We start from the raw sequence: 23,248 nt of genomic DNA, 5'->3' as shown, positions 1-23,248 counted from the left end.
AACAAAGGCACCAAGAACAAAAAAGAAAGACAGGCAGTTACACAAGAATGTTTTAAAGATGAATTACATAAAATATTTACAATGGCTGTATTTATAGGCATTTTTTCTTTTTTTTACAATATCTACTTGATTGGTTATGTCTTATAGTTCTAAAAAACTTAAGCTTGAGTATGATATTACAATACATTTGTGTCTTACACTGCACTTTGTCTTCAGAAGCCTGCTTTTTCTTTAAAAATGTCCACACCATTCTCATGTATAAGCAAGCTTAAAAGACATTAAAACATTTGTCCTGTGTATACAAATTATTAGTCTGGTAGAAAGATCAGCGTTTGAAAACTTTGCGATGGTCCCAACAGTCTCTATTGACAAAACCTTCATAATTGAGAAAGGGTAAAAAAAAAAAAAAAACAATACTGTACCATAAAATCTGAGGAACATTTTTTTATTTTTCTTTATATATATATATATATATATATATATATATATATATATATATATATATATATATATATATATATATATATATATATATATATATATATATATATATATATATATATATATATATATATATATATATATATATATATTTACATTTTAACTGTTTAAAGCCAACAACTGTAAAGTGAGATTATATCCCCTCATTGTTATGCTAATACATTTGTAGACACTTGTGAATAAATTATACAGAAGAGATCATGACATTTGTGTTTTTATTATTCCTATATATAAAATGATATATTCACATCATTATCATATCCAGTCCAAACACTATGAAAAGGTCCTTCAGTTCAAGACTCATTTAGTTTAGTTCACCCAAGTGCCAAAGTAAATACAGTGCGGCTTAGACTATTTTTGGCTTTTTATGTCAAGAAAAAAAGTCTCTGTCTATGCAAAAAAAAATTCTGTCTTTGAGACTATGTACTTTATTACAACCAGTCTACAGTTTCGGAAAAGTATCTAATGAAGAGAAAAGCACTTACATGAATTATTAATACTTTGTTCATGACAATAATAAGCAATTTATATTTCTGTGATAAATATTTTTGCTGTTGGCATGAGACATATTTAGGCTTATTGAGGATATGTGGCCCTTTCACAAAATAGTCAGAAAACCAGTGTTTCGATGTTTCTCACAAAAAAAAAAAAACAACTGCACAAAATACCTTGCACAAAACAAGCACCAGGTAGTGACAGCACAGACCAAATTTGATGTAATTTATATCAAAAACATAGCTTGAAACAAAACAGTTGCCCTTAAAGACAACGATATTGTGTTTCAGACACTAAATCCGACCCCTGGCTTGAATTCACTCAACCGGATCAGAAGTCATCTCAGTGGAAACCAGACTAGCACATCTGAAGAATATTGTCTTTCACATGCAAACACACTCAGAAGCTCATTTTGAGTTTGACACAACTGACTTTAAACTGGAAGCGCCTTGCTTGGAAAAAAAAAGATTGGCTAACCAAATGGCAGGTTCAATGATGAATGCCATCACCTGCACTCCCCCGTATGCACATGCAGGATTCCACGGGCATGCATGTGCAGGAAGTTGAAGATCTCGTGCGGCATGGCATGGAAGCCCGGGCGTGGTTTGACGTTGTCGTAGTAGTGGTGCGTAACAAATATGCCTGCTGGGTTCATAGGGAATGCCCAGAAACCGTAGAGGTGCACTTCCTGGCACAGTTCAAGTGCTGCTGTGGCCAGCATAAGGCCACTGCTTAAGCGTTTGGCACGGATACCCTGCGCTGCCCAAAAACGCTGGGCACCCAGGAGGTACTGTGGGTGGAAGAAGAAAACACCACGTGCAGTGGAGGCACCAAAGTCATCCAGTGCATACTTGACACGAAAGGACACATCAGTATTGCGTGCATTATAAAAGGCTGGCAGCACTACAGATGCATTTTCGTAGCTTGCCAGGACATCATAGAATGGCCGTCGCCACTTCTCCAGTTTCTGGAACCTGTTTGTGTGTATGGTTTTTTTTTTGAGTAAATTGGTTTGTGAGTGATAAAAGAGGAGAGAGAGAGAGAGAGAGAGAGAGAGAGTATATATTAGCAAATGCATTTGTGTACATACTTTATATATATATATATATATATATATATATATATATATATATATATATATATATATATATATAATGATTATGAGTCAAGTCCTAATCACACTCAGAAATAAAGCTTCATATATTGGTTTAAATATATGGATCAATATAGACAAATATACGTTCCAGCCTCCCCTGCACGCACGCACGCACGCCGCACACACACACACACACACACACACACACACACACACTGCTTACCTCTCTGTGATGATGCTTGGGTTGATGGTAACCAGATGAGTCTTACTTCCTACATCTACTGCATACTTCTCAGAAATAGGAGGAATGTTACATCTATACATGAAGGAAAAAGTAAAAAAAAAAAAAGGAATTTGGGAAATAAGACAAATTATTCTAAGCTGAAATATATTACGAAATGTTACATCTCTGCCTTTATTAAAATGACTACACAAACACACACCTGTGCGTTCTCCAAGCACCATCACTTTTTCTTTACTTGCTACTCAAATGCCTTTTCTTTACTTGCGCCAGCACCCTCTACCGTCGGATATTGGTAACAACACACAAAACTATTTAGACTTGAACTGAGGTCCTTGGTCTGACCTACATGTGAAGAGCAGGCCATGTCTACTAAATATAGACTGCAGAATGTCTATGATTTTGCCAGATATTGTCAACATCAGTATCTCATATTAGTGACTATAATAGTCAACCACAACAAGTATTGAGTAACCAGTCAGGACTGGGCTTAACAAGTCTATGGCTACATCTTGCCAGGGTCCATCTGACAGTGGTGTGGGTCTTAGTGGTTTAGGTGCATCGGGCCTGGACACTACCCGGCACCCATGACATGAATTGCAGTACCTTTCTGCTGCTTTATCCATAATTGGCCACCACACTTTGGACCGGAGATGTTGTTTAGTGCCCACAATTCCTAAATGTCCTTCGTGTGCGAGTGCCAATGCCCTAGGTTGTACTTCAATTCAATTCAATTAATTTTTATTTGTATTGCGCTTTTAACAATGAACATTGTCTCAAACAGCTTTACACAGATAATGTGGTGATTAAAAGTGAATATGTTCTTTATAAGTAAGTTTGGCATAAGGAAGAAACCTTGAGAGGAAGCAGACTTAAGAAGGAACCCATCCTCATCTGGGTTGCACCGAATGTCCATTTATAGCAGATATAAGATGTTGTGGGTTACAGTGATGATGATCAGAAGCAAAAAGTAGTCCTGAGTCGATGTAGCAAACTGTTGACATTAACTACAGTCCAATCCATCCTCAAAAGCGCCCGTTCTTACTCCGGAATTTCATGGAACCACCCAAGGCGTTGATGAGAAACCGTCCCAAGCTGCACAGAGTGGCCTCCAGTCGAAGAGAACACTATTCAGAAGCAGGCCTGGACGAAGTGGGAAGATCCACAGAGGGGAGAGGGGCAACCCTTATGTTAACACTATGCGTGTTCCACTGAGGACCAAATGACCAATACAGCACTTCTTGGTAATTGCAAGATGTAATTTTTTTTATTCTGAGTCACTCTCAGAGTCCTCCTCTACCTCTCTGGTGGTCAAAGCATTAGGCATCACACTAACTGCAATAAACCTGACGTATTCTTCTGACTTATGTACATGTATCTCAGTCTTTGATGTTTCCCCCAACAATCTTGGATAATGTTCTGCTTGCCAGGCAGGTACATGATTCTGAAATTGTAGGGCTGTAATCAAAGAACCCAATATTCTTTGTGGGCACAGGGCTTTGAGGGGGGACTGTATATGGCTTTTAGTGGTTTGTGTTCAGTAACCAGCTCAAATTCTCAGCCATAAATGTAAGCATGTAACCTCTCACATGCCCACATAAGCGACAGGGCCTCTTTTTCTGTCTGGGAATATCTATGCTCACAGTCTGTTTGGCAGCGACTCACAAAGCATATTGGCACTGTCTCTCCTTTTTGGATCTGAACTCAGACAGATCCCAGCCTGGGTGCATATTTATCAAAATATGTTAATGTGACTGCTTTGGCCAATTCATCTTTTAGCGCACCGAACTCTTGTCTTTGTTCTGGTCCAAACTCAAAAGGAATCTCCTTTTTCGTCAAGCATTGCAGCGGTTCTGACAGCCTTGCCAACTGCGGGATGAATCTGCTGCTGTAGCCTACTAGACCTAAAAAGCTTTTGACCTCTGATACTGTCTCTGGCTCTCTTTCCTCCCTTACAGCTCTGGCTCTCTCTGAAGGGACCGATTCCCTTTTCAGACAAGAGGATTCCAATGAATATTAGTTTGCTCATGTTAAACTGGCACTTTTCAGGATTTAGTGTCAATCCACATTCGCTCAGCCTTTCCCTCACCATATGTAAACGTTGTTCATGAGTTTCTTGATCACCAGCATGAACAATGACATCATCTGAGATATTTTCTACCCGGTCGATTCCTGCAAGGGCATTGGCAATCTCGTGCTGGTATTGTTCGTTGGCAGAAGAGACACCGAAAATAAGACTTTTATAACAATACACACCGTTGTGCACTGCAAACGTAGTGATCTCTTTTGATTCAGGGCTAAGCTCCAGCTGGTGGTAGCTCCATTTTAAGTCCAGCTTACTGAATATGGTTGATCCATTGACACCTTGGAGAATCTCATCCACAGTAGGGATACGGTAGCGCTCCCTTACTATGGCACAGTTGTTTAAAAGAGAAAGGGACACTCAAAAAGGTCAAGTGAACTGAAAGACCCTTTAGCTCGTAAACATGCTCAAACCCATCAGGAGAAATATATTATGAAATGTTACATCTCTGCCTATATTAAAAGACCACACACACACACGCACGCACGCACGCACCCACCACACACACACACACACACACACACACACACACCTGTGCATTCACCAAGCACCATCACTTCTTCTTTAGTTGCAACTCAACCACCTTTTCTCTTGCATGTTCCAGCACCCTCTAACGACGGATACTGGTAACGACCACAGTAATCCTAATACTGTACATGACACAAAACAATGCCATAATACACCAAATGTGGTAGGAAATCCTTGACAACATAGAGAAGATTCAGCGTGGGAAGTGGGGGTGATACTAAGTGCTGTAGTGTCCCCTGCTGTCAACATAGATAACCATAAGTACTATATAAATATTCATTTAAAAAAAAGTAAACAAAGAAAACATTGGAATTTTGATTTCTGGAAATATTTGTAATGTTACTCATTATATTCTGTATATGCAGCTATTGTTGAAATTTAGAATGTTATTAATGTCTGCATTTATGTTATAAATATATACTACTTTTGGCTGCTCTCATTAGGGGTCGCCACAGCGGATCATCTGTCTCCATACCAACCTGTCCTCTACATTTACCTCTTTCAAACCAACTATCTGCATGTCTTCCCTCACCACATCCATAAACCTTCTCCTTGGCCTTCCTCTTTTCCTCCTTCCTGGTGGCTCCACCTTCAGCATTCTTCTACCCCATGTCCCTCCTCAGCACATGTCCAAACCATCTCAATGGCACCTCCCTCACCTTGTCTCCAAAACGTCCTACATGCGTGGTCGCTCTAATAAACTTATTTCTAATCCTGTCCATCCTCGTCACTCCCAGTAAAAATCTCAGCCTCTTCAGCTCTGCTACCTCCAGCGCCACCTCTAACAATGCCACTGTCTCTAAGCCATACAACATCGCAGGTCTCACCAAAGTCCTATAAACTTTCTCTTTCAGTCTTGCAGATACCCTTCTATCACATGTATTTATATTGATGTGTTTGACAATTAGTAAACTAAAAATGATTAAAAATTTCAAACGTTTCAGTCAACCTCCTTTTTTTAAAAATATGCTATTAAGTTAATTTAACTGAGTTTATATAATACAGTCAAGGAGCTTAAATGTTTAATTTTCATGCTTTTTTAAAATCTGTATGAGCCTCCTCACTCCACATCAGTGCCTGACCTCACTAATGGTTTCGTGGCTGAATGAACAAATCCCCAAAGCCTTGCTCCAAAACCGAGTGGAAAGTGTTCCCAGAAAAGCAGAAGTTATTAAAACAGCAAACAGGGGACTAAATCTGGAACAGGTTCAAAAAGGCACATATGTTCACGTGTTCACAACACTTTTAGTCAGATGGTGCATTGTTGGTTTTTGTGTCATGATAAGATGAGTGAATTGGAGACGGATGATCCGCTGTTGCGGCCCCTAATGGGAGCAGCCGAAGGAAGAAGAAGATAAGATGAGTGAATTGTTTATAGCTCAATCTCTCAAATGTGGGAATCATTACATTTTGTTTGACTAGAAATACATGTAATACTGTATAAATACAGTACTGTTATTTCATTGTTGTCTCTACTGACATTATACTAATTGACAGTTATGTCACACATTCTTATAAATAAGAATAATTCTACCAGCCAATTAAACAAGCAGCCAGAAACAGGCTGTACAGCATAGTCCTAGGGAGTCAGAAAGGAATGATGCACTAGTGAGAACATGGTTTATGAGTGAATGGGAATATAGTGTGGGAATCTTTTACATTCTGAAACCTGTCCAAGGTCTTATAAAGGCAGGGGTCAAAGCTGGGGCAAGTTGCACTAGTAAACATTGTCCAACTGGAAGCAGACTTACGCTACCACACACGGGCACAGATATGGAAACGATGACATATAGCTCCAGTTACTGAAGATACTGAAGTTACTGAACATGCAAGATTCATTATGATGAGAAGCTAGTGCAAACTGCAGGCTTTGTTTGGTTTAAAACAATACATTTAAATTTATGTAAAGCTAATAGAAATGTACACTGTATCACTCTATATTAATTACTTAAGGACTTTCTTTCAAAACATTAAAATGTCAAGTATGGACTTGTGGGAGTCCCAGTGGATTTAGGGCACCATTTGAGACGGGGCCTTTAGCAGATAACGCCTATAATTAGTAACACCCTCAGAGAAATACTTTAAGGCCTTATTTGCTATCTGTGACCTATTCTAAATAGAATAAATATGTCATAGCCTATCTTGGTTCTAAATAGATGTGTTATTTTCTGTTTCTGATACATTCTTTTCTCTGTGGGAAATGGGGGAAATGGGGCACTGCAATATAAACTGAAAATGTACAAATCTGAATATTTATCTTTTATTTTAATTTGTAGAGAACATTAAATATATATATATATATCTATCTAATTTATTTTTTAAAATATTTTTGAAATTGTTTGTATGACAAAACTGAATTAATATTTTTAAATAATTATTTGTATTACTAAAATTTTATTTGAAATATTGCAACAAGCTCAAGCCTTGGAATTAAACATATTGTATTGATTTAGTGTACTGTAATTCTACTACAAATCTTCACTTAAACGTATACGTGTTTTTACGACATTTTACAATCAGATGTAGTGGCATGTTTCCCATTCTGTACAATTCTCACATCTTTACTCCAACAAAGAGGAAATGCTTGTTAACTAATAAGTATCTAATAGTGTTTTAAAAGACCACAAGACTTAAAAAGTGATGTGGATGCAAGGGCACCCCACTTAAGTATGCAATTAATTCAAGTAAACATTACTTCTCTTTTGCTTTTGTGGTCACAAAACCTTTATATTACAATATGTTTACATCAGTAAAAATTCGAACTTTTGGGGTTTTACTAAAAGTAATGAATATATATTTTTAAATGTGTAAAAACTTACTGAACAACCAAATACCACTCCCATCAGGGTAGAAATGTTTCATCATAGGAGAATGTCCCACTAATTCTATATTGATTTGTGGTCCATCTTACTACTTCTAAAACCACACCAACAAAATGCTTCCCACTGCCTAACAGAGCTGCTCTTTTGCTGTAAACCACACATGCACTTGCACTCATCTGAAATCACTTTTCCACATCAATGTAGACTGTGTGTCTATAAACTTTCACCACTAAACTCAAATGTATATATTTTTTATATATTCACAATGTTAACTTTTTTTTTATGGTTTTGCATTTACATTTATGGCATTTGGTAGACTCCCATATCCAGAGCGACTTACAACTGAGAAGTTAAGGGTTAAGGGCCTTGCTCAAGGACCCAGCAGTGGCAGCTTGGTCGTGCTGGGATTTGAACTTATAGCCTTCCGATCAGAAAGTCTTAACCAATGAGCTTACCACTTTTCTTATGGATGGCTTGTTCTTAGTGACAGTTTGAACTCATGCTGCACTGATAGTCCCAATGATTTGAAAAACACTTGCTCTTCTGTTCGCCATACAAGTCACATTCAGTCATAAATATCACGATCACTGAATGTCCATTGTACGAAGTTCACTGAATTTTTTACCCCCCCTTTATTCATGTCAGATGTCACTGTTCCTATTTCTGTGAAACACAAGTCATTTCGGTTTTGTGTAAATGAAACTCTAGCCACTTTACAATCCAAAAAATGAAATTGGGTTTATTACCATTTTCCTAGTGAAAATTTATTCAAAAACAAGTCCAATATGGCTTGGACAGCATTTTTATATGGTTATTTAAATCTACATTTACTCCAAATTATTCCAACCTTTACTTATACCTAAATCAGAATTAGAAAATATTGCATTGCAGAAAATACACAGCAACAATAAAGGGTAAAAACTACTTATTTCTTGCATTATTCACTAACAATTCTTTGTCTTTAATTATCTAATGTCTTTAATGTTGGTAGGTATTATTAATAAACTACTTAAACAATTTAAAGCTTGTAAACAAAATGAGCAGTATTACTAAAAACTGGGCAGACTCACTGTATTGTTGATAATAAACCACACTCACACACACACGCGCACACACACACACACACACACACACACACACACACACACACACACACACACACACACACACACACACGCACACACAGATATCTTTTGTTCAAACGTAGAGGTACTTACAGTACCCAGTTTCGCATTCATTTAAATGCTTTGTAAGAAATCTGCAAGCTGAATGAACTGAATTAACACTGGTGAAAATATTTACATATATTCATTTATATGTATTTTGTGCAAGTCTTTAATGTGACTCAGTAGAACGAGTAGTCTCAAAGAGTGATTTGTTTATTTTGTACTGGACCAGCATAAGCAAAGTTATGTACAGGAAACAGAATAGAGTAGTTCATCTTTTTAATCCTCTGGTCAGTCATTTGTTCTTTTGTCACAGGACTCCCATAGATGCTACACAATTTAATAGATCAGGTTCTTTTGGTCCGGATATTGATATTATCGTTACAAAGATTATGGGATTCACATGACAAAAGAACGAATGACACGGACCAGAAGATATGAAGGACCACTTATTTCGTTTATCATAATTTGTAGTTAGCTGCATTGTCATAGTTTTATTATTGGCACTACAGACAGGGTTTTTGTATGTACACGTGTTGGGGATCTGCTTATTAAAAACTTTACATTTTCTGATCAAAGGAACAAGATGAAGTCACTAAAATGATCCGACCTTAAAATCACTGATCTGAATGGATTGTTACTTCTTTATCCAACACATTCTACAGATTTTTGATAGGACTGAGACTTGGGAAATTTGTAGGAGATTATAAATGTCTTTCAGCAGCCACATCCCATTCTAGAATACCATTACCATGAATGAATGTACTTGGTCTGCAACAGTGTTTAACATAGGTGGTATGTGTCAAAGTAACATTCACATTAATCTGCAAAGGTTTCCATGCAGAATATTGCCCTGAGTATCAGTGCGTTCCTGCTGCCCTCTCACAGTGCATTCTTATGCCATCTTTACTCTACATAATGTAAAAGAAAATATCAAGTGCTAATACTGGCTTTCTGCCATAGCCAGCATTAACGTCTTTAATAATATGTGCTACAGGAGCTTGTATAGGATCAGAGCAAAACGGCTAGCCTGCAATCTCCATATGCATCAGTGAGCATTGGGTGCCTGTGACCAATTCTCAGGTTGACCGATTGTCCTTGCTTGCTTTTTGCAGGTGCCGCATGCCAAAAACACCCTGTTTTTGACCTGCTGTTTTAGAGATGCTGTAACCCAGTCAACTAACATCACAATTTGGCCACTTTTATAGACACTTTTTATGTGTTGTGTGTGTGAGTGTCAGTTTAGCAAGAAAAAATAATTAAAGTAAAAGTAAATAAAGTAAATAGAGGGTTTAGAGGGAAAGCCAGTGGGAGTAATTTTATGTGCTTTTTTTTTTTTTTTTACTGCATTACAGTGCCAAGTCCTTTTAACAGTGTTTTAGATTTGTGTGATTTACCAGCACAGCATAAGTAATAATACCAGAAACTCACTACCAAGAGTGTGGCACTAGCTAAAAAAAGACACACGATACATTCTGTGAGACACAAATGAATGAACAATACACTGACAGCTATAGTAAATTGCTAGTCATACAGAGGTCACTGACACCATTGGGACATTCTGACCATAAAAGACACCATAAAAAGAGGCAGTGTGAAAGATACAGAGCGGGAAAGAAACGTCTTACCGAAAGACAAAGTCAGCAGAGTCAATCTCTTTCCCACATTTGCTGTTTTTAATTATTCCTCCGTTCCCGATCACAGCACACCTCTTGAACTGTGATTTAGAGTAAGGCATGTCCTAAAGGACAAGAAAGAACAACACATTTTAAAGATATTATCCCGGTGTGGTTCTGTTGCTAGGTAATGGTTGCCAAATTTTGGTCAGGTATGGGTAGGTAAAGTGCTGTAGATGCTTGGAATAGCTTTTTTATTAATTTATTTTTTTTTGCTTCTGTCCATCTCTCTCTCTCTCTCTCTCTCTCTCTCTTTCCATCTATGTGTGTGTGCGTGTGTGTGTGTGTGTGTGTGTGTGTGTGTTTGTGGTGTGTATGTTTCAAATTTAATGACTGAGCAAGTAAGAGACAGCAAACACCAACCTCCGGAAACATTTTAAATATCTCAGGGCTTATGTGCAGAATGCCACTGGTGTCAACTTCATAGCGCAGTTTTGTGCTGGACGGCGTGTTCCTCTGCGTCGTAAACAAGAAGGAGGGCGCATTACAGCACCGTGACAGAGACATCCTATTTGCACAAAGAGTGAAGAGTCAATTTAGACTAAACCAAAACTGCCAACGTACACTGTATGGACAAAAAGTTGAGGACACCTGAACATAAGATTTGTGTGTTCCTTTTTACACATCACATTCCACATTTATTTCCAATTTGCTGATATAATAACCTCCGCTCTTCTCCAAAGTTGTTCCTCTAAATTTTGGAGTGTGGTTATGTTCATTCAGCCATTAGTAAAGTCAGGTACTGATATAGAGTGAGAAGGCCTGGGGTACAGTCAGCATTCTAGTTCATCATAAAGACTTGAGGTCAGAGCTCTATAGCAGGCCACGCAAGATCTTTTACCCCAACCCATGTAAACCATGTTTCATGGAGCTCATATTGTGCACAGGGGCATCATCATGCTGGAACAGATTTGGGTCTATAGCTGTAAAAAGTCGGGTGTTTTTGTCCATATAGTGTACAATGCACAAATACACTTCGATTATTCAAATTGTTTGTGTGTATATACTTGAAATTGCTGGTCTCTTCTTTGTTCTGTTCCCATGAACAAGCCTGCAAATTTCTCCATCTTTCAAACAACTCTGATGTCTTCACCCTAACACACCCACCCACCCACACACACACACACACACACACACACACACACACACACACACACACACACACAGAGTGACAACTCAACTCAAAACAAAAATTTACTTCTCTTCATCACACTTCAAGTATTTTAAATACAATTTATTGTTGAAAAAAGAAAATCAAAAGAAAACAGAAAGGATAAGCATGCACACTGGCCCAGAAATAGAAGGTCTATATATAAACGTCCTTCGCTGACTTTCTCATTCGAAGCGAACATTCTAGGAACATGATTCCTTCAGGAGAGCCCAGCCTGCAGATATCTGGGAATGGAAGTTGTTTGTGACTCACATGGACAGCACTTTGATGTCTGTGATTTCTTGGCGCAGTTCTTTGCAGGTGGTGGTGTTATACAGGAGTGGTCCATTAGAGCTCTCCAGATACCTGCCAGGATACACACAGTCATACAGCAGCTACACTGCACTAAAGCCTTGCCTCAGACATACACAAACACACATACACCCAAAGAGTGTGTGACCCGGATGTTGTCAGGGGTCGTACTGTCTGCTGGGTTTCATACCTTAAACGCACACACATGCATTCACAGAAACTGCATTCTTTGGTTGGTAGCTGAGGACAGACAAAGTTCGGAGGGGTTCCATTGCATCAATGAAAAGCAAAGAAACATTGCGGAGACATAAAAGATGTATACGTGTGTCCACTCTGATTATGAAACAAAAACAAAAAAACATACATTAAACATAAAAAAAGGATTCAAAATGTGAAGAAAAACAGCAGCACTGCACGTAAACTCGCCAATTGTCATGACACAAACCGTTATCTAGCTCCTCTATATCTCATGTATATAAACTAGCTTAAATGCTGGCTGTTTCAGAAGTAATTACCTTTAAATAGACTATAGAAATACCATACAGCACTTAATGTGCTGTAGTCTAGAGCCAAAATGACAGCCAACGTTCTGTTTCATTAAGGCCAAACTGGCAGTTAGCTATAAGTACAGTGATTTATTTGACTAGCTGTAAATAAAGATACACTTAAAATTCACTTAGCAAAACTCTGGCTATAGGGTGGAATCAAAGTACTACATGTGGCATTTGCAGCCTATATTTTTTTGAAACCAACTCATGCATTAGCATTTAAAGTGCAAAATACAACAGAAGCGAAATGACTCAAACTAAAGGACAATGCTGCAGCAAAACAGACTTAAAAACACACAAAAATACAAAAGAATCATTCCATACATCTTTGACTTGAGTGACATAATGAGTGTCTGACTGTGCTATAGCCTAGAGAGATGGAAACTAGATATTCTGGATCATTCTGGATGTGTACAGCTAGAACTTTCGTGCGAACACATGACAAATGTTTGTTCATAGTACAGATTAAAAAGGAACGAAAAAAAATCAAAGTGAGAGCTCAGTCAAAGACAAGATGGCAATGCGGGAAGACTGAGTTTAGGCAGAAGTGACAAGAACACACATACACACTCAACATGAGGGTGCTCTGTGTTTGTGACCCACACGCTAGTGTGGGTTTGGAGATGAGCAGCAAGGGCTTATGGGAGACAGAAAAAACAGGAAGCTGGTATACCAAGGGAACAGAGTGAGCACTTCCAACTTCAGGGTGGGGGGTGATGCAGGAGATGGAGTCAGAATCAAAGGTCAAGAGGGGGTTTAGACAGCATGCACAAGCAGACCACGAAGTGGAGGGGCGATGAACAAATGCACCCTCTCAGACCAGATGGACAGGGGACAGACATCATTCCCAAAGAGGTGGAGGAGGGAAAGGGGGAGGACGTTTGGCAAGAAAGAGAGAAACTGATCGGAGATGCCATCATCATCAATGGCCTACCTTCTCTTTTCTTTTTTTCTCTTCTTAATATCAGCTAGGCAGGGCGTGATAACTATGGAGCTCTCTGAGTGCTGAAAATTCTGACGGACGCATCTGTCAACATGCAGACAGGTTGAGGTTAGCGTCATTATTTAGCAAACGGATTTAACCCTTGTGCTGTTTTTTCAGGTCAGAATGGCAGATTTGTATTAATTTTTACTTTTAAATAGCGTGTAAGTGAAAACTGTCCAATTTAAACTTGACTTAGCTCCGCTCATTATCTTTGATGGAAAATTACAGTAGAATTAGTGAGATCATGTTCCATTCATTCTGACCTGAGAATATAAAAAAAATCTAGTATTAGATATTTTTTGGAAACTCAGTGATTTTAGGGGAATTGTTTAGTTCATTCTGACCTGAGAGTAAAAATATTTAATACATAAACACACACACACAAATTATATATATATATATATATATATATATATATATATATATATATATATATATATATATATATATATATATATATATTCTTAGCAATGTTTATTTCACCCCCTCAGGGCAGTTGGGAGTGAAATAAACATTGCTAAGAAAATCTATATTGGATATTTCAAAATAAAGAAATATATTTCAGAACAACTGGCCTTTTTACTGAATGACCTTTATTGCTAAATAGTTAATAGAACAGGAGAATTAAATCCATTGACACTTTTCTATTGATCTAAGGGTGATAGTAAATCTGTTGATCTACTATAACCCTTCTGACTTCTCTGGTTCTTTTGCTTCTCCCTCTCTCCCTCGTTCTCTTTCATCTTGCTGCCTCCACCATTACCTTGACCATCCCTCTGCAAATTAACACAAATGGAATAAAATTGGTCCCCGAGCCTCTGACTGGCTATAGCATTAGCAAAACATGTTAATTGCCTTTGTAGAGTGTTAATTAAGCCCAAAACATGCAGGAAGCAGCATTCGTGTTTGTTCACTTTCACACGTTTTCTCTCTCTCTGTGGGTTGGGTGGTTTCAGTGCTGCATTGTACCTTTTCCTCCCAATTCTGGCAGGTTGCTTCATCCCTCCATCATCAGGGTAACTAACGAGGCCGCTCCAGTTGCCCACCTCCTCTCCTTTGAGGCGGGTAAACTGTTGCGTGCTAGTGAGAGAACGAGGCAGTGCATTTAAGGTTTAAAGGTGCATTTCAAGAGTGAAACACATTTAAAAGTACATCCGGCTACATGTGAGGAGATCACAACTGATCATTGTGTTAACCAGCCATCAGACCAGTTTTTAAGATTTTTTTTTTATCTTTGTACCTATCATGTTAGAGTGAATTGTTGAAAGTAATCTCAGTAACTTCATCAGTGGATCATCAACTAACTAAAAGATTAATTAACAATAAACATCAGTTAACAATTTTTATTTCTGAGAATAATGCAAGTCCAAGAATGGTATCAGTATAAATAAGAAAGAATGGCATTGGTATTTGGTATTTTATAAACGGTACATTGGCAATAAAAGAACTGCCACACAAAGAACACATTAATCTTGACTTTTCACTGTTAAACAGTGTTCAGCCACTCAATCTGACACCCTGGCAAGAACCTGGGAACATCACTGACTCCGAATAAATTGCCCCTAATTAATCCTTTAATCTAAATATAAAATTAGTTATTGGCTATGCGAGCGAAAGTAGGAAAAAAAAAAAGAAAACCGAAATTAATACTGAAAAATAATCTCAGTCCAATGAAGGGATTATTCCAAAAGGAAATCTTTGCTTCAAAATATACTTTTAAATAGTCACTAGTGAAAAAAGACAATTAACGAAATAGTTGTAGCAGCCAGTGAACCAGTTTATTTAGTGTTGGTCAGGTTCAAGTATGAATCACATTAATATTGCATTTAAATAAAAATACTTACAATACTTTTGACATAGAAAGCAATCAATATAATATCTTGTCTTGCCTTTTTCCCAAAAAATGTTGTTTAATAATAAGATAATTTGAGCTACTTCTTTTTGCTTATTCAAGAATCACTGGCTCTGGTTGTTATTTAAACCCTTCAAAAGGGGATTTTGGATCTTTCATTGTGATGGTACAGGGTTTGGACAATAAAAGTGAAACACGGTTTTACTTATGGAAAGTGCAGTCAGCAAAGAAATACTGCATTTATAGGCATGAAACCTCCTACATTATATTGCCCAGTGTTTCAATTTCCTTTTGTCTCATGGAGTATTTCAGGAGTCTTCAATCTAATCCATATTTGGCTTCAGGTTTTTAATCCAACCAAATAAGATGGATACCCGATTCCACTTATTTATTAAATGATTTTGGTCCTCAAATTACTATTAGGTATGGTGATTACTTTGATAAAAATGAAAACCTATAACCACACGGTCCATTTGTGCTTCGAACTGAAGACCCCTAGAGATGTGCACAGTAATAACCACATAATGGACTTTTACAGTCTTGCAATTCTAGATCATGTTTCATAGTTCCTAATCTTCTCATTTTCTCATTTCTACTGTTTAAGTGTTCCCTCTGTTTTACCATCTCCAGTTTACCGTTATTCCTTTTATTATGGAACCGATAAATGTTGAGTGCCTTTACTTAAACTTAGACTTATCGTTTAAGTCTTTAAATGTACACTATATATTTACATTTTTCAGCATATCTTCTGTTTAGCATAGTAGGTTGTTTGAATTTCTAATCCAGATATATACTGTAACTCTATTTTGGCTCAGTTTCCCAGACAAAGATTAATTCGAATCATTCACTAATTATACACTTGGGCTGTTTGTAACTCCAAATCAGTTTTTTAGTCTATCTAAGGGATAGAAATACTATTAGAGTTAACATAATAATTATTTAATGATTTCCAAAGCAAACAATAATGTTACTTATAGTAAATTTGAGTTAAAATTAAACCTCTGATAAACGATGTTTAACTTAAATTTACTGTTGCTTGTCAAATGAGAGTTACATTTGGACTAAATCAATGTAGACCAACAATCACCACAACCCAGACAGATACTCAGGCATTAGTGAACCTTTATAAGATTTAGATGATGTTAGTGTTTGAGTTAGCTTTTGAATGCTTTAAAAAAATTTGAAAAATTGTACTTTCGGAGCACAAACTTCTGTGTGTGACCCAAAAACAAAAACCTATATCGGCTTGTCTGCAAGTGCTCACAACATAATGTGGAGTCCATGAACAAGCATTATGTACACTCATGCAGAAGGTCTGCAATGCAATTTGTGAAATAAGATTACATTTGGTTACCTGATGCTCCCAGGCTATCTGCAAAGTACAGTTCTATAAATATGCCAGGCTGTACAGACACAATTTTACTATCAAATATCCAGATTCATAGATACAGGAAAAACAGAGGCTAGTATTCCATCTGTTTTTGGAATTACAGGTTTCAAACAAAGACAGACTTCCTATTCCCATCTCATGTTAAGAAGATATAAAATAGGTGCCATTGGAAAAATGCATTTTAAATCAAGAAGTATATTCTTATTCTCAGTGTAGTTCTTAATATGAAAAGGGACATATAAGGGTCCATCAACAGGTAAACTGTGTTCTAGAAGCATGCCCAGGCCGAACAGAATGACATTAAGATATAGATGTGTTTATTCTTCCTGTCAAATTCTATGGCAGGAATCAAATGCGGTAACAAAGCACCACTATGAAAAGGACATCCAAATTTCTCTTATTTGTGGCTATGAACTAATCATTAATAGTAAAAGGTCACTTTACATAGAATGATTATTTCAAGTTATTTTTAAACAAGGGATTTTATGTAACTAGACCCATTTTTAGTTGGACCCAATTTTATCACTCCTGAATATACTAGCTCCTCTGCTATGTACTGCAGGCTGCTCTCCACCATTCTTGCCAGGAGGTCATCTAACCCTGCATCAAGTATCCTGTTTTTTTGTTAAACGCTGATGGAAAACTATGGCAGTTTGTGATTTGTTCTTTTAGATGTTTGCTCACTGGTAGTAGATTCATTACAAGCAGATGTGTAACATTTATCCTTAGTTATGCAGTCCCTTGAAATTAAATGTATGTAAAAGCTTAAATGTAAAAGCATGGTGCTTAGTTTATGGTCCCCTGTCTTTTCATGGCACTGTTATTGTCGAATTTGCAGCTCAAGTTGCAGATACAATTCTGCTTTTCTGGAGCCAGAATTTAGATGAAAATTGAATCTAGTTTAATTTCATTTAGGACTACATGGTCTGAAATTAAACTAAGTTTTTGAAATAGAATTAAGGCTTTGATTAAATATAGTTTAAGGTCTTTTAATAACGTCTCTCCAGGATACTGCCTTTGGGAATAATTTAGAAGAAAATGCAAATGACTTAAATTAGAATTGTAAGCACTGTTTAAGCTAATTAGTGTATTTTTAACATTAACAATATAAAAGTTCCCTGTTTAACATGAAGTTCTGCAGTTTCACTGCATTTAACTATGGAAAAATACATATAATACATATCAAAAGAAATGTGTCAAGTATAATTCTTAGTGAGAAAGAACAAATCAAAAAGCTTCTTTGCACAACAAGGCCACTCAAGTTGTTTTTCCGAGCGAATTAATAGAGAGCTCAAAGGTAAAGCAGTCTTTGCTTTATAAACCACTTATACTGGGCAGGAAATGCAACCCTACCTCAGCATATAAAGGAAAGGTCTGTGGAAAGATGGGGTCGATCAGAAGCAAATACAATATTCCAGATCCCAGGGAATGACGTGTTAGTACTGACAGACAAACACCAAGGCTAATCTACACTCATCAATAAAATCATGTGTGAAAATCCTGATGACTGGACTAGGATGTTTCTGGTCAACACTATTTGTGTCAAGTACTTATATTGTTGTGGCAAACTGATAAACTAAGATTTGCCACTCTCCACATGGTAATCTTATGTTTGATTGATAAACTGCATGGTCATTTTTTTGAAAGGAGTGAGTAAATTCCTTTTTTTTTTATTTTTTATTTTTTACCAGACACAAAATAGATCAGAATAGAAAATGGTGACAGTCTCTCCCTGCTGCCAAAAGCAACACAAAACCACACCAGTTTCTGAAACACTGAAGTGAGAAATGTCTCTCACACACAGGGGATGATTTCTTCCTAAAGACATTTTAAACTCAGGTACAGTCAGCTGACTTTTTTCGAGTGTGACGTGTTTACAAACACTTTTTTTTGTCATCCTGAGATCTAAAGAGGTCTAGTGCACATACAAACTAGTGATGAGTATGTAGGTCTGTGATATGGTTCATATAACCAAAATGGAGCAATTCAAATAAAACAATGAACCTTTTTTGCATGGCATTTGATTGGACCTCAGTGTTTGTCTTACACACCTACACACTGCTCTTTCTCTATAGGCAGAGTGCAAACAGAGAAGATCCGGACAGGATTCATGCTATCAGAGGCGACACACACACACACACACACACCTGATGTCATGAATGCACTGTGTGTGTAAGGCAGTAAAGGGTAAGGTGGGAGTGGGCGTGGCTTTAAATGTAGCATATGGATATCTGCAGGCTCACAGAGACCATAATGCACAGGGGGGGGCCCCTCTGTCTGAGAGGCGCCATTTTGCATTGACACACAAAAAACACACACTTGGCGATGATGTGCTCTCTCCATCAAGAAGATCAAGAATTAGAAGTACCAACCTGTCCTTGGAGATAACCTTCCATAATTGCAAGATCTATAAAAAAAACCCTCAACCTGTTTCATGATATTCAGGCTACACCACAGTCCTTTCCTGTCTGTTCTTTTTTTATGTACACTGACATCATAGATGATCTGTTATTACGTAATTGCTCTTCAAATGTCTGTCATAAAGATTTCACAATGCAGTTTCATGGAAAGATGTATGATCAAGGTTGAAGGGAGAGAGAAAATAAAATAAAGGAATAAATAACAAATAAAATAAACAATTAAAGGAAAATTAAAACTGAGGAACCCAAAGCGTCACGCGGCATAGACAGTCTGCCAGTGGGGACTGTGTATGGCATTTTTGGGGAGATGGTGTTATGGAGCTCACGCCTTAAAATCAGGGTTTCTTTCCCCCAACCCTTCAAAACTGAAAACCGGATGGACAATGAAGGAAACCGTGCGACCTAACGGTCAGCCGCGTGCTGTGGTTTCCGCAAGATCTCAGCAAAACATGCCTGACATGAACCACCGATTCCGCTTTTGTTGCAAACCTAATCGCATATTATAGCACATGCATTTTGATACTCGTCGTCCTCATAACTGGGTTAAACAAAATAAAATGAGCGCTTTCGTGTATTGTTATTTTTTTTTACCTCTTAATATAGTTCTTTCCATAGAGGATCTGCTGCAGCAGTGTGACCACGCCAAAAGCGCAGATGAAAATAAAACAGAGAGATCTATTTCCCAGCAAGTCGCGGCTGGCCGTCGGGTCCGAGTATCCCATCCTTCCGCGGGGTGGCAATAACAAGGAATAACGGAGAGGCGCGTTCATCCGCTCCTCCAGCGCATCATCTTGGGACTTGGTCCTCACACAGATGGCTCCTCTCTCGTTTTGGTTAGTTTGACTTGAAGCTTAGGGACAGATGATGTAGGAAATCATTCCCGATGACCGGTGGCGCCTGTGCAGAAAGACCACGGCCGATATGCCGTTAGCATCACGCGCGCGCTCGTTTCCCTAGATTCAGCGCACGCGCGTGCCTGGAAATAGACGCTTCCGTCGGACCCAATGCGAAGAAAATCTGGACTATACAACCCACGAAGCTGTCCCCTGTCTTCCCACTGTACCTACGACCACTTGGGATGAAGAATGAAAAACCGAGATTTCAATACACCCCAAGTTCTTGAGAGAGACGGGCTCCAGCTCGTGACTGCGTGCAACGTCTGTGATGTCATGAACACCTTGGACGCTGGCGTTATTCTTGAACGTTAGACAACATACAATATGCATGCATGTGCACACCTCTGTCTTCAAATCATTAAAAATATATAAGTAACTATTTTTTTTTAAAAAGCAATAGATTTACAACTGCGTGTATCGTGTTTTGCTCCACCTGCAGGACCACTGCAATGCACGCCCTCACTGAACCCACCTGATTCACCCTCATTCCTCAGCTGATCAGTGAAGGACTTTTTTTTTGGGCTAGACTGTAAATGTGTAAGAGTCCATTATACAGAATCCTGATTCGAATGATATCTAAACATCAAACAGGCTTCATAAGAAAATAGACCATTCATTATAAATACTGCTTATATCAGGCATGGTGAATTATAGTGTAATCATCCTCACAATCCTCTATATTTTTTTCAGAAAAATAGAGACTCCCTTCTTTTTTATTTGATCAAGCTTTAATATAAAACACATATTCCCTGAAACTGTTGAGGGAAAACACTACAGTATTACCCCCTTAAGTACATCCCACTCTTACTGTCTCTCAAGAACAGGAACACACGCCACCCAGAGTCACACTACTGTAATAAACCGACCATTTTCATATATGCTGCTTGCTGCTACATCACACAAACACACATTTGTTTTCAGCTGTTTGCTTTTTTTATACTGTATTTTTTTGAAAAAATAAAAAAAGGTAAACTTAAGGTACATATTGAAGAAAATGCTTATTTTCACTATGGGTGGAAAATGTATTATTATTAATGCACCACTATATAGAGAGAAAACAGAATTTGGGGTATAACACCCCTATAGTTTAAAATTTAATAAACATTTTCAAAACTTTGAGACCACCTAGATATAGATTGTGCCTTAATTCCATACTTTGTCAGGTCTGCTTTGCTTGTATCTATAGGTGCACACTGTGGGTATACAGGTCAAATCCATATCTGTTACTGCCATAACCCCTACAATCGTTTCAGTATTGCATAAGCATCGAAATTCATTGACAATTTTGTAAATATCAAATATAAAGCAAATATTTTTCGAACAGCCTCTGATCAATATTTTGTTGAAGCACCTTTGGCAACAATTACACCCTCAAGTCTTTTTGAATATGATGCTTGGCACACCTATTTTTTGGGCAGTTTCTCCCATTCTTCTTTGCAAAACCTTTCAAGCTCCATCAGGTTGGATGGGGAGCGTCAGGGCACAGACATTTTCAGATCTTTCCAGAGATGTTAAATCGAGTTCAAGTCTGGGCTCTGGCTGAGCCACACAACGACATTCACGGAGATTCCCCAGTAGCCACTCCTTTGTCATCTTGGCCTCGTGTTTTGGGTTGTTGTCCTGTTGGAAGATGAACCAGTGCACCAGTCTGAGGTCCAGGAGCTAGAGTAGGTTTTTACCAAAGATTTCTCTGTACATTGCTGCATTCATCTTTTCCTCAATCCTGACTAGTCTCCCAGTTCCTGACACTAAAAAAACATCCTCACCTCTTGTATCGCCTCGATACAATCCTGTCTCAGAGGTCCACAGACAATTCCTTGGACTTCATGGCTTGGTTTGTGCTCTGAAATGCACTGTTAACTGTGGGACCTTAATATAGGCAGTACACACCTTTCCAGATCATCTCCTATCAACTGAATGTACCACAGGTGGACTACAATCAAGTTGTAGAAACATTTCAAGGATGATCAGTGGAAACAGGATGCACCTGAGCTCAATTTTGAATGTCATGACAGCGGCTGTAAATATTTATGTACATGTGTACATGATTTTTTTTTTAAAGAAATTATTTCAAATAAATTTCTTTCAAACTGTCATTATGAGGATTGTATGTTGAATTTTGAGGAATAAGGCTGTAACATAACAAAATGTGGAAAAAGTGAAGCACTGTGAATACTTTCCTCTGTCAGCTGGCATCATTACCCTTTCCCATACCATACTACTACAATGTGAAGAACAATTCTGTTAAATAGTAAAATAACCCTAAATCACCAAATCACAGAAAATGTGTGTGCGTGTGAGTGTGTGTGTGTGTGTGTGTGTGTGTGTGTGTGTGTGTGTGCAGAATTCATTGTCTAATGTTAGTGATTGTAGAGAATTGAGGATGAACCTTTTCTAAAGTTAATTTCCCAAAACAAATGACTGAAATGCTTTCTTTATTAAAGTCTCTATTAATAATTACATCCTGACACTGGTTCACTGGATCACAGACTAAAATACCATCAGTTTAAAAACTCTGTTGGGGAGGTGATATTGTGATTAATACTGGTAATTATCCTAATTCAGCTCTTAAGCCATTAGATGTTGTGTCTCTGTGCATGTTTACTTTTACAGAATTTACTGTGTATAATTTGTCTGCATGGTTGCGTGGTTTGGCTGCATGATATTTGCACCAATTTGGTGTCTTTTGATTGCATAGAATACTTCAAGCTTTTCTCTGTCCTACTGGATGATAAAATAATATTATAACAAATGGTTCTGGTTTTTTTCTGGTATATAAAAGTTATGGTTATTTTAAAGTTTCTGGGCTTGGGTCTGACAGTACTGTGCCAACAGTTTCTGTTTTTTATTATTATTAATTTTTTTTAACCCCTGATAGGAGGATTAGGTCATTTATATGCAACATAACTGTGATGTCCAATAATAATATAATAATTTGGCACCTCTAAATTCTGACTAATCAGAAAAAAATCACTTTCAGTTTCAAATGTCAAAAATGTGTAAAAAAAAAAAAAAAAAAGATTTCTATTTCATTGTGCAATTGTGATTAGCTGACATGTAAGTGATGAAAGTAAGTGACTACCAGAG

At 37.6% G+C, this 23,248-nt stretch overlaps 1 protein-coding gene across 3 annotated transcripts; it reads right to left on the bottom strand.

Annotated features, from left to right (window-relative positions):
• Nucleotides 1–572: 572 nt before the first annotated feature.
• On the bottom strand, nt 573–21,021 carry st8sia5 (ST8 alpha-N-acetyl-neuraminide alpha-2,8-sialyltransferase 5). Of its 3 annotated transcripts, XM_046867846.1 has the most exons (9): nt 19,857–21,021; nt 14,573–14,683; nt 13,553–13,645; nt 12,032–12,124; nt 11,616–11,702; nt 10,972–11,116; nt 10,561–10,673; nt 2,316–2,408; nt 573–1,970 (listed from the first exon to the last, which is right to left on the bottom strand). In XM_046867846.1, the coding sequence occupies exons 1-9, from the start codon at nt 20,033–20,035 to the stop codon at nt 1,502–1,504; spliced, it is 1,383 nt and encodes a 460-aa protein (XP_046723802.1). In that variant the 5' UTR covers nt 20,036–21,021; the 3' UTR covers nt 573–1,501. The 3 variants fall into 3 exon arrangements, with proteins under 3 accessions (XP_046723802.1, XP_046723803.1, XP_046723804.1); XM_046867847.1 differs by lacking the exon at nt 13,553–13,645 and having other exon boundaries at nt 19,857–21,019; XM_046867848.1 differs by lacking the exons at nt 13,553–13,645; nt 14,573–14,683 and having other exon boundaries at nt 19,857–21,020.
• Between the last annotated feature and the right edge of the window lie 2,227 nt (nt 21,022–23,248).

This window comes from Silurus meridionalis, chromosome 15, assembly GCF_014805685.1.
Source record: "Silurus meridionalis isolate SWU-2019-XX chromosome 15, ASM1480568v1, whole genome shotgun sequence".
NCBI lineage: Eukaryota > Metazoa > Chordata > Actinopteri > Siluriformes > Siluridae > Silurus > Silurus meridionalis.
The sequence above is the reverse complement of the archived record's forward strand: the minus strand, read 5'-3'. Positions and strand labels throughout refer to the sequence as shown.

What these genes read in the sequence shown, in the direction of transcription:
- st8sia5 (XM_046867846.1), bottom strand. Translation starts at nt 20,035, where the DNA reads ATGAACGCGCCTCTCCGTTATTCCTTGTTATTGCCACCCCGCGGAAGG. An exon ending in GACATCAAAGTGCTGTCCAT is followed by an intron (nt 11,703 to 12,031) that starts GTGAGTCACAAA and finishes TGGGTGTGTTAG; the next exon opens with GGTGAAGACATCAGAGTTGT. An exon ending in TCTGCTGACTTTGTCTTTCG is followed by an intron (nt 2,409 to 10,560) that starts GTAAGACGTTTC and finishes CTTCATGTATAG; the next exon opens with ATGTAACATTCCTCCTATTT.